A 12728-nucleotide genomic window follows, 5' to 3' on the forward strand; every position below is an offset into this window, starting at 1 on the left:
AAATTAGTAGTTAAGTAAGTAAATGAGTAAAATTTTTATATTATTTGAAAATAATTTATACTTTTATCGTACTAAATAGATGAATAAAAATTTAAAAAGTTACTAAAATTTTTAAAAGTATAAATTAAAGAAAATTGTTAATTTATTTTTTATCAAAGTAGTTTTTAATAACACAAAATCATATAATTTTTATTTTATTTTTATGTTGAGATAATAAATAGAGAAGAAAATTATTCAATAAATACCATATAAAATTACCAAAAATAATTTTTTTGTAAATAATAAAATTGATAAAATTTAAAAAATATGATATTTTTTAAATTAATTTATAATATAATTGTTTGTTTAATATAAAATTAATTATTTTAATAACCAAATTTTTTTAAAAGTAAATATGCTGGTTATTTATTTATTTATTAATTGTTTAAAATTTTTTAATTTATTATTAACTAGTAAGTAATAGATGCTTGGATGTATTTCAAGATTCTAAATTATTTAAAGTTTCAGGTAAGTTTTTTAAAGTTCTTAACATACCATTTTAAAAGACTAGACCATTTTATGATAACAAAATAACTTTTTAACCTGAATTATCTATAAAAGTTTAAGGGTAAACACTTTTTTATCTAACTTTAGATACACTTATATAAGAAGGTAATTATTTGTTACTATTTTGGTTATTTTGACTTTCTTAATCTTCTATTTATTTTAAACTTACAATTTCTTTTGTTTACTAATCTAAATTTTAAAGGGAAGCAGGCACTACTTTTGTTGATTCTTATAATTAGTTTCTATATTCTAGAAATTCTAATATGGCACTTACTATATCAACTACCATGTTAGCCGAAGTCATTATTATATTTATCAAGTTATTTTTATATATATAGGTTGATGTAAAGTCTGATAAAGCTTAGAAATATTACATGTAAACATCGAGAGTAGGTTTTGCAGAACAAATATCTTCAAGTGAACTTTTATAATTTGAAGATAAAATAAAAGCATTTATTGAGACCTATTTTTAAAAAATAGATATTTTGTAAAATATTTAATAAAAGATGAATTTCGTTACCACTAAAGATGCTATTTTAAATAGAAAGCTTATTAACAATTTATATCTTTTTAGTTTAATTACTTTTTCAGAATCTATTTCGTATTTTTACCATACTAATAAATATATATGCTATCCATTTGCTATTAGACCTAAATAAACAACAGATGCAGCATTTACAACTAACGTATAAAAAATAGCATTTAAAAGATTTTCAGCGTTGAGTAAAAAATTAACTAAAGGATAGAGCTATCATTAAATAAAAAAATAAAAATTATCAAAGAGGTTTTTTAAAATGAATAAATGAATTAATCAGTGAATAAATATTTGTATAAATAAATATTACAATTAATATATTTTTATAAATAATTTAAATACCAAGTTTCTGCTCTTTATTTCCCATGGAATGAAAGGTTTATAATATATAGGATAATTTTCTTTTGACTACATAATATTGTATCCTGTAAAGTTGGAAACTTTATTATAGTCATCATCACTTAGATTATACAGGTAAAGTTGATTTTCAGTTAACTAATTAATTATTAATAATTTTATTAAAATACTATTTTCTTATTTAGTTTTATTTAATATTAAAAGTAAGAATTTTTATAAATATTTTTATTTGTTTTTTCATAAATAAATATAAAAAATTTAAAATAAATAAATAAAGAAATAAATAAATAAAATTATTATTACAACTAATTCTGTTTTAATGAAGTTTGTATCTTAGTCACATAATTATCTATCCCATATAAAAAGGAGATATTCATCAGCATACCTTGTTTCTATTATTAAATTAAAAAATATATGATCTCACTATGTAGAGTATAATGTGGCTTAATTTATCAGAACAAAAAAATATATTTTTAATAAAAAATTAAAAAGAATTACAATTGTAAACATTAAAAACGCAAGGGCCTTTGCCAGAAGTTGAGACAACTTGAGAAACAGGCAATTAATTTGCAGTTGTTCCTTATTAATCAAAATAAAAATGCAGATTATCATTCACTTATATGTGACCCCATGTAGAATCGTATTAAGTTGATGCTGTCGTTGTAAAGTGAAATTAATAAATTGGGCAGGGATCAGTCTATGAGACACAAATCACTGATGTAGGAATTGAAGGATTGCCACACATTTTTTAGTTTTATAAGCAAGTTCCTGTTTAATTTGCAGCTATCCTATAAAATTAATTTGCATTTTTAGCCCTTTATCCACACAGAGCTAGATTTTTACCTTAAAGATCCACTAATTTGATAAGTAATGAATACATTTTTAAGAAATGCTTGTTATTAAATAAATATTTAATACTTGCTATGCTTTGGAATGTTCTTTAACTGATAGGAAAAAGACCAGTACATCCAAGTTAAGTTGATATGTTGCATGAATTTTTATACATAATATTTTCAATATCTAAGTTTGAAGATTTAGAGCAGTCACATCCTGTATAAGTTCCATTCCAGTTTATATTTAACAGACTTGATTCATTTATATCACATTACCCTGTTGTAGATAATCTGAAATTAATAAAATAAGGCTATCTTAAATTATCTGCTATTGTAACATATTAATCTACTTTATCTGAGGTCTTTTAAAATGTGATATAACTTTTATTTTAAGTAGAATTAAAATAAACTTCTTAACGCTAAAATATAATGAAAATAAATACCTAAACACCAAAGAAACTACAGCAAAGACTGTAGAAAAAAATAGTATTGCTAGCTCAAGATTCCTTTTAACTTTTGGAGTTAGGAATTATTTAACCTTCTATTTAATATCGGAGATCATATACTTAAATTTGAAACTAATGAATCTGCTAATAATATTAAGATGGTAATTATCTTAATTTTTTATTTGATCTCAAAGTCTCTCTAAAGTTATTTTTCTTTATTTATTTATTTACTAATTTCTTTCTTTCTTCTTTTTGCTTGTTTCTTGATTTTTTTTAGATATAGTTTATTAAAAATCTATAAAGACAAATAGGTATTCCTTAAAAAAATATATGAATAACATACAAATAATAAAAACACTTTTTTATAATAAATTATCTTTAGCTAAATTAAAATTATATTTACTATATTGAATGGTAATTATTATTTGATAAAAACAAATCAAAATTAAAAGATTTATTAAAATTGTTCTCACTGATTTTTTTTGAGCTTGTAAATTACTAAAATTTTGTTTTTTGATATCTTTTGTTTTGATAAGCAAGCAACTAATGAGAAAATAATACCTTTAAATAATTACCTTTATTTAATAAATATATTTCAAAATTTAAAGTTTTAAATTCATACTAACTTTAAAAAATTTAAGGTATTTTAATGGCCTTAAATTATTAAACAAACAAAGGAGATATTTTGCTTCAAAAAATTTTCCTACTTTGGTATGTTTCGTTATTAAAATTTTGAATAATAAAAAATGAAATAAAATATTATTTAAATTTATAAGGTTTAATATTTGTCAATTGTTAATATTAATTTTTTTAGTTTTATCCAATATTTGACTAAAATTAAAAATTTAATTATTTCTGTAAAAGTAATCTTTTAATTTGAAAGATTATAATTAAAAATCCAAAATCTATAATAGATTTTTTTTAAGCTTTTAATGTGTTGAGCATATATCTGAATAATGTACTAAAAAATTGAATTTATGAAAAATTTTATTTATTTGTTTCTTTGCATTTTTACATATTTTTTTGGTACTTAATCCTAATTAACTTTTAAATTTATATTAGGTTTTTTTAACTGATTTTTTAGAAAGCAGATAATTAAATATTCTAATTCGTTTAATACTCATTAAATTTTTATAAAACTATAGATTTTAAAATAACTAACATCAGCCATGAAAATTCAATATATTTTTATAATTTTTATTAAATTTTTTAAAAGAAAGAAATAATAAAATGATAATAAATATTATTTTTTATAAAAGAAAAAGTATTTTACCATAGATATAATAAAAACATAAAAATACAATTATTTTTTATTATATCAGCAGTGTAATAAATTTGAATTTACTAATCTTGGTAGTTTATAAGCTGCTCTTTTTATTTTAATTTTTCCAAATTTTCCTACTTAATTTTGGCTTTTATTTATATGAAAAAAATTAAATGAATTATTCATTGTGCTTTAGTTTTTGATAAGCAAAAAAATTGATGAAAATTTTTCATAAAATAGGCAAAATCAAAGAATAAATTTATTTTACTAAAGATTAACAACCAAAACAGAAAGCCTTTTGTATTCTGAAATTTGCTAACTTAGAGAAGCTGCACCTATAAATGAGATTCTATTATTTCTATAAAAAAAGGAAATAAAAAAAATAAAAAACCAAAAAAAAAATAAATTATTGTTTTTACGCTAAATAAAGTTAAAGTACATTAATTTTTGGATATTTTTCTAAAAAATTAGAAATGCCATCATCACTTATACTATTTTAGCTTTTTAAATAAATTATTATATATTTTTTTTTTGTAAAGGATTTTTGGATACTCAAGCCAGATTCTAATTTATTCTAGCTATTTGCAGTGGACTAAATTTTTTCCAATATGCTAAGTAGAGTTTCTAATTTAATTTTAACTTATTTTTTAGATTTATTTAATAATTTAATTAAATAAAGTCTTTAATTTGATAATTTAAAAATATATTTAAAATTTAAAAAGGCAGATATTTATTACCCTAAATCTAAGTTTAAATTAATTAAATTTGAGCATTTAGCAAGATTTTCACCTAAAAAGATTGTACACTCTTCATCGAAATTTGTTTTACTATTTTTTTAAATTTCTGTTTAGTAAATATTGTATTAAAAATCTATTTCAATTAATAAATATTTCTTTTTTAGCAATCAAACAAAAGATTTAATTCAAAAATAAATATTGAGGAATTTACTTAAGATTTAATGTTAAATTAGTCAGATTTTTCATACTTTGAAAGCTCTATAATATGCAAGAAATTTTTTATGGATTTATTTTTCTATTACTATAAAAAGAAAAAGTTTTTAATTTCAAAATATTTCAACAAAATAGTTTACTTAAAAAAAAGCACTAAATTTTCTAAATTTAAGCAGTTGTTTAACCCTTTTTATAGACTTTAAAAGCCTACTAATGAGACATTATTTTAACTTATTTTGCAATAAAAATAAATATTTATTAGTTAAAAATTTTTGTATTTATATTAAAAAATAAAAGAAAATCTACCTTAAATCTATTGTTAAGTTTTTAGTATATCTACACTTCATTAATTGTTAACCTAATTCAACTATTTAGTCATTTCCGATATACTAACTAAATAAATATATTAATTTTCAATTTCATTTTTTTTAATCAATTTTAAATTAATTTTAATGTAAATAAAATGTTTAAGCTCAAAATAAATAAAATATAATAACAAAATATTTTAATACCCAAAGCATAAGCTCAAGTAAGAAAAATTAGATAAGTTTTCTTTTTCAGAGAAAAACTTTTATTAATAAAAAAAATAAAGATTTATCTAAAAAAATTAATTTTACTTTTTCAAATGAGTAAAATTTTTACTCCTCTAATATCAGGTTTTGCTTTTTTCAATGTAGTTTTAGATTTATTTTTTGAATATAATTTATTTATTTACATTGCTTATCGAATTTGAGTCCTTATTATAAAATTATTTTAGTTTTATATTAAAAAAAAATAAGTTTATTTTTATTACTTTTTGTATATATCCAATCAATTGATTTAAAGCTAAAATCATTTTAAATATAATGGCTAATTTTTAATTTTGATGTTATTATTGAATTAAATTTAGAGTTTGATTGAAAGTATTTTTACTTTTATCTATTTAATTAATTGATTTCTTGTAAATTAATTAGCTGATAAATTAGTAAAGTGAATATATTATAAGAATTAATTGCTACATTACTGATTTATACATGTAGGTTTGAATAGTCAAAAATTATTTATTTTTCACTTTTGATTTTAACAATATTTTTCTAAATTTTAACTCATTTTTTAATTACAAGTTTGTAAAAGTTAAGAATTAGGTAATTTTTAAGAAAAAGTAAATTTAAGAAAAATGGATATCGAAAATTAAATAAGCGATGATTCAAAAACATATGATGACATGGTTGAGATGGCCGTGTTAAATTAATCTGAAATTCTAAAAAATGTATCAACTCGTTACAAGCAAGATAAAATATTTACATTGATAGGACCTACTTTAATTGTGATGAATCCATATAAATAAATAAGCAATTTATTTGATGATTAAGTAATGCAGATGATATCTGAATAGGCTAAATAAAAACAGGAAATGATCAATTTATAGTAATCATCTAAGGAATATCCTCATATCTATTCAATTTCTGCTTCAGCATATGAAAGTGTTTTCAAGAGTAACATCAATTAAGCTATAGTGATCAGTGGTGAATCAGGAGCAGGTAAAACAGAAAATGCTAAATATGCTATGAGATATCTTACATAGCTTTCAACGAAAAAAAATAATTAAGAAGAAGTATTTTAAAGTAGGAAAATTTCAGATCCTAATCGTATTAGAGCAAGTAGTGTTTCCACAAAAACGATTGAGCAGTAAATTTTATTTTGCAATCCAATTATGGAGGCATTTGGAAATGCAAAAACAGCCAGAAATAACAACTCTTCAAGATTTGGTAAGTATGTTTCGATCCTTGTTGAGTGCACTACTTAAAAAATCTTAGGTGCATAAATATAAAAATATTTGCTTGAAAAAAGCAGAGTTACTCATATTGCAAATTAAGAAAGAAATTATCACATATTTTATCATCTACTTTCTAACAAGAAGATCGTAGAAGATCTCCAAATTTCAAGCAACCCTTCTGATTATAATTTCTTAAATTAAAGTGGAATATACACCGCTGATTAAATTAATGATTCTAAGCTTTTTTAAGAAGTTTAGAACAGCTTCTAGAGTATGGGATTTTTACCAGATAAAATATTAACTATATGGTAAATACTTGCCTCCATATTGCTGCTAGGTAATTCTTTCTTATTGTAATATTTAATTATCCGTTGAAATCGATTAATCAAAATTGTTAAAATTTTACGACTAGATCTCAATTTGAAATTAATAATCTTTCCTAATTAAAGATTATTCTAAATGCATTCTAAAAAGAGATTGAGAATAAATACTTTAATTGATAAACAAATAATTCATTTTTCTTTGATAATCTTGACTCTTAAATATGTTTTCAGTTGTTCACAAAGCTAATTTTGATCATTTTTGAGCTCAAATTTTTTCAAGCAAGAATAAATATTTTATAAATTTAATGATAAAATATTTGATTCAAATAATGAAAACAAATTTCAGTAAATAAAAACATAAAAAAAACTTGAATAAAAAATGAAATATAAAATTTATTAAAATTTGTTAAAAACAACAATATCTCATTTGCAATAATTTAATTAAAGATTAAAACAATATTTTAGAAATTCTAAATCAAGTAACTAAAAAAAACCATAAATATCCAATTTGAAATATTAATTTTTCAAACTGAGATATTTATTAAATTCAATCACACAAAACATTTAAATGAAAAAATATAACAAAAAAAGATAGTTTTTGGGCATAAATTAAATTAAAAAATCTTTTTGTAGATTTTCGTAGTTTAATTTGTTGATATATATAAAAAATAGGAAATATTTAGTTTACACAAGAAGAAGAGGACAAGGTAGAGATAAAAAATAAGGATGTCTTGACTCATATTTCTAAATTACTTCTTTGTGATGAGCAATTAATATAAAAGGCTCTTACAATAAAAATTTTGGAGACAGGTAAAAATTAATTGGAAGTTCCATTAAAAGAAAATGAATGTGTTGCTATGAGAAATTCTTTAAGCAAAATCTTGTATGATAGATTATTCACATGGCTTGTTTAATAATTAAATTCTGCAATTAATCCACCTGCTTTAAAATAAGTTAAATCTCTTTCTATTGGTAAAATAGTTAATATGCATCTATTAAATTGAATTAGCTTATCTTTTATTAATCTAGGCTTATTGGATATATTTGGTTTTGAGAATTTTTAGATTAACAGCTTTGAATAGCTATGCATCAATTATACAAATGAAAGACTGTAGAAATTATATATATCTTATGTTTTCATATAAGAAGAGAAAATTCTGAGGGAGGACGGATTAGGGTAGTATTTAAATAATTTAAGCTACTAGGATAATCAACCAGTAGTAGATTTAATTGATTCTAAAGAAGGTATTTTAGAGTTGCTTAATGATTAATGTAAAAATAAAGGAGGAACTGACAAGAAGTTTTTAGAATCACTTAAATCACTTTCAAATAAATTTGAGAAAATATAATTCCCAAAGATTCAAAAATCCACATTTATTATAAAACATACAGCAACTGATGTAAATTAATCTAAAAAATAATTAAAACAGTAAAAATTATTGTTTCAAATAATTAGGTTGAATATTCATCAGAAGATTTTTGTGATAAAAATAAAGATGAGGTTAGTAAACAAATCGAAAGTTGCATTAGACAGAGTAAAAATTAGATTGTTGTATCTATATTTTCAATAGAAGGAAATGAAACCACAAATTAAATGTAGAAGGATAAATTTTTAGGTGAAAAATTTAGAAATTAAATGAATGACTTGATGAATGTTTTAAATTCATGCTAAGTTCACTTTGTGAGATGCATTAAGGTAATAACTAAGTATATTTCAATTAAATTTTAATAAAAAATTATTTATAACACAGCCAAATGAGACAAAAGAGATGGATAACTTCGTTGAATAGTATGTTGCTTAGCAAATATAATATCTAGGTGTTTTGGAATCAATTGAAGTTAGAAAGCAAATGTATCCCTTTAGAAAAACATACTCTTAATTTTATGAGCTATTTTATCTAATTGATGAATAACTTAGAAAATCTGGTAAACCCAAAAATATTTCGTAGTCTTTCAATTTCAGACAAAGCGTAGAGCAGCTAATTCAAAGAAATTTTCCTCATTTTAATTAGAAAGTTTGTTTGTACGGTAATACTAAGATTTATTTAAAGGCAGAAAGTGAAAGAGAGTTAGATTTTAAAAAATAGTAAATTTTAAAATAATTGCATGATCAAGCTGTGTTATAAATTTAAACAACATCAACAAAATTTTTCTAAGTTAAAAAATGCAGTTTGCTTAATTCTTTGAAATCATTTTCAATAGATTTTAGATTAAAATTTAGACTAAGGAATATCCTTATTATGGGAGATATAAAAATATCTAACACTATCAAAAAAGCTTTTATGACTTGGAAGTGTATAAAAGATAAACTAAAAGAATAAGAAATAGAGAACTAGAAAAAATAAAAGTAAAAATAGTAAGAAGAAGAGCTAAAGAGGAAGAAAAAATAGATAGAAGATGAAGAAGAGAGAAAAAATTAATCTTTAAAGAATGACGAATATTATGAAGAATATGAAAAAAATATGGCAAATTACATTGCCTCAGATTCAAAATCAAACATGCACTTGATAAATTAATAGGAGACTGAAGAAGAAACACAAACCAATTTAGGTGACACCAAACGAAATTTGATATATTAGCTAAATGAATGTAATTACAATGATAACTTGTATAATAACATGAGATAAAATAACTAAGACTCATACTATAGTAATTCAATGCTTGATTAATCGTCAAACTATTAAAGTGTCATAGATCAAAGTTATGCAAGCATAACTGGAATAAAACTACATGAACAAGAAGATTAAAAAAGAGTAAATGAACTCATTCAAAAAGAAGGAGGATACGATAAGCAGTCAGACAACCTTATTTCTTAATACACAAGTATTGCTAAATATTACACTGGAAAAAAAGAATTAACAGTTTCTCCTCCTATAGATGAAGAATGCTAGAGCCCAGTAAATTTTACTTTAATATTAAATTAAAAATTTAAATCAATTTATTTTATATTGGGTTAAATTATAGTGTCATTCTTAAAATTTATTTTCTTTTTAATTGAGTTTTAGAGAAATAAATTTTTATAAATTAAAATTTTATTTGAATAACTTATTTAAATCGAGTAATTCATTTATTTAAAATTAATATATGTAAAATAAATAATTAGCCTTTAATCTTGCAGATACTTGAAAAGCAGCACTCCTATTAAGAGCCCGCCTAATAAGATTAAATTAATGATATACTTTATTTGTAATTCATAGAAAAAGATGTTTCTAGATCGATATTGGATGATTTTAAAAGATTTGAATTAGATGAATATTTGAAACAAGTTTTGAAGAAGAGATCAAAAAATATATTCTAAACAAAGAAAGTAGAGGAAATTATGGTAGTGTCTCATAAATAACTTTCAAGTAGCTTAACAAAGCTAACAAAAGAGGAGGACAAAAAGGCAGTGGAAGTTTTTAAAGATATTCTCAAATTAATGCAAAAGAAAGACTAAAAAGATAATGAATAGATAGACATAATAATATATTCAATATTAAATAATTGCATGAATACAAGTCTTAACTTCAAAGATGAAATTATGTTATAGATGCTTAAATAAATAAACAATAATAAATCCAAAACAGAAATTATCAGAGTTCTATAGTTAATGACAGCTTTCACTTACATGTTTAAAGCAAGTTTAAATACAATTCACTGTGCTCTCTAATTTCTATATACAATATTTAATTCCTTAAAATAAAAATAAATTGATGAGTTCCAGTCTAAATAATTCCAATACTTAATCAACAAGCTTATTAAAGATAGAAAGAGAAAATAATCTGAAAAAAAATACCTTTTAACAAGTTACTAGATTCGTTACTTGATAAACTTAAAATAAATTATCTTTCCTCTGATTCTCCCAAATGGCTCACAGTACTGTATAAACATAGATCCCACATTTTAGATAAGCGATTTAAAACAGAGAGCTTTGGATTTGATGGAAATACCTAAAAGAATAAATTAAGAACTGTTCGGTATTTACAAGGTATTAGTTATTAATATATTTCTCAAAATATTAATTTAAGTTTTTATAAAAGATTTCAGATTTAGCTGATTCATACGAAGAAAAACTATTCTCAGATACAGAATATGTATGGGATTTGATCTCAGAGCTAGAATGCAAAAAGCTAGCATATTAAAACTAAAATAAGGTATTTGACTCTTTTTTCCTACTTAAGGTAAAATATGGATACAAGTTTAGCCCATCAGATGCTGTGTCAATTTCTTACTTCTACTAACAATCTAAGATTGACATCATTTCAAAAAAAATACTTTTAACAAGAGAAGATAATCTAAAGATATCTTGTCTGAATATTTATATAAATTATGAACCTTTAGTCGAAAATAATATAGATGATATCTATCAAAATTCTGAAAGTTTAAGTTAAGAAGAAAAGGAAAAAACAGCTTAAGAAATAACAACTTTATTCCAGCAATTGCAACCTTACTTAAGAAACTAATTATAAGCTAAATTAGAATATATATCTGTTCTTTCTAAATATGACGAATACATGGGGTGGATTTTACGTAATGTCACAGTAAAATTAGACTAAAAGTCTTTTGCTGCTTCTATCAATATAAATCCTTTCATAATTGTTTTAAATCCTAACGAAAATAAAAAAGAGAATAAAATAAAAATTCCCACTGACTGTATTTCTAATTAATTTATTGAAAATGAAAGGTAATTTTAAAATTTATATTTTCTTTTTGAAACATTTTTTCATTTTAAAAAAATTATTCAAATATTTTATTTAAGGCTTAATTTATCTTGCTATTAAAATTAATTTTCTAAAATAAATTTTTGTATTTTTTTAATAAAAAATAGTTATTTGATTTTGAAATTGAAATAATCACAGAAAAAAAATTAATAACCCTTACCTAATATGGTTATACTTGAGACTCCATTTGCTTAATAAATATTTTCTTATTTTAGTTAATATATAGAGTTAATTAAAGAATAATATAATGAAACTGATGGTTATCTTGTTAATAACTGTGACGATAATCTTAATGGTGATGCTTATGAATCTTAAAATGAATCAAGTCCTTAATAAGAAGAATTTGCAACTTAGTACTACTGAAAAAAGAACAAATAAATATTTAGATTTCATTTTAAAATAATTTACAAACAATTTTAATTTAGTTAGAAAAATAACAAATAAATAAATAAAATAGATTTAATTAATTCAAAAATTTAAAATATTTATTTCATTAATCAAAAATTATATACAATTATTTATTTTCAAAATATATTTAATGATTATCTGCAATAAACAAAATTTATAATCATGTTATTTTATTAATTCAACTTAGTCTTTGAAAGTGGACTAAAAATAACTTTAATTGAAAATTTAAGAAATGTTTTTATTGTTTATAGAAAAAGTCAAACAAAAATTTTATCATATCTTTTTTAAATAAATATTCTCACTCAATAAACTTAAGAAACAATTTGATTTTAATTTTATATTTCCAAAACTTAAGCTTTTAATATTTCAAATAAATTTGCTTCTTAATAAAAATAAAAACTGTGTTTAATTTATTATATAATATCATAGTGAGAGTTAAATGGTTTTTTTAAATTTACTTATCAATCCTTTCATTTATGAGTTAACAATTATTAATATCTATATCGTGTTTTATTTATTATAAAAATTATTCCCAATTAAATCCATCTAATAAACAAATAAAATACTCTATTTTCTTTTGTTTTTTAAATTCATATTAATTTTTTATTAT

General features: G+C 21.2%; 3 protein-coding genes across 3 annotated transcripts; 1 reads left to right on the plus strand and 2 right to left on the minus strand. All coding sequences in view use genetic code 6, as the record gives it.

The window, feature by feature from the left end:
- Positions 1-478: 478 nt before the first annotated feature.
- On the minus strand, positions 479-2833 carry TTHERM_00327310 (transmembrane protein, putative; the record flags this gene model as incomplete). The annotated part of the gene is made up of 7 exons (XM_001026494.2): positions 479-1009; positions 1067-1294; positions 1424-1576; positions 1742-1830; positions 1937-2293; positions 2357-2652; positions 2715-2833. 7 exons carry the CDS (start codon positions 2831-2833, stop codon positions 479-481), a joined length of 1773 nt encoding a protein of 590 aa, XP_001026494.2.
- Positions 2834-4035: 1202 nt separating this feature from the next.
- Positions 4036-5931, minus strand: TTHERM_000327319 (hypothetical protein; the record flags this gene model as incomplete). Its single annotated transcript, XM_012800686.1, has 12 exons — positions 4036-4129; positions 4250-4339; positions 4401-4481; positions 4534-4620; positions 4719-4808; positions 4930-5019; positions 5072-5161; positions 5238-5324; positions 5444-5499; positions 5549-5593; positions 5647-5667; positions 5725-5931. The coding sequence occupies 12 exons, from the start codon at positions 5929-5931 to the stop codon at positions 4036-4038; spliced, it is 1038 nt and encodes a 345-aa protein (XP_012656140.1).
- A 156-nt stretch (positions 5932-6087) lies between these two features.
- On the plus strand, positions 6088-12073 carry TTHERM_00327320 (myosin head protein; the record flags this gene model as incomplete). Its single annotated transcript, XM_001026495.2, has 8 exons — positions 6088-7024; positions 7683-7982; positions 8040-8410; positions 8467-8706; positions 8762-9907; positions 10114-10977; positions 11030-11673; positions 11818-12073. 8 exons carry the CDS (start codon positions 6088-6090, stop codon positions 12071-12073), a joined length of 4758 nt encoding a protein of 1585 aa, XP_001026495.2.
- Positions 12074-12728: the final 655 nt, after the last annotated feature.

This window comes from Tetrahymena thermophila (genome assembly GCF_000189635.1).
Source record: "Tetrahymena thermophila SB210 genomic scaffold scf_8254010, whole genome shotgun sequence".
NCBI lineage: Eukaryota > Ciliophora > Oligohymenophorea > Hymenostomatida > Tetrahymenidae > Tetrahymena > Tetrahymena thermophila.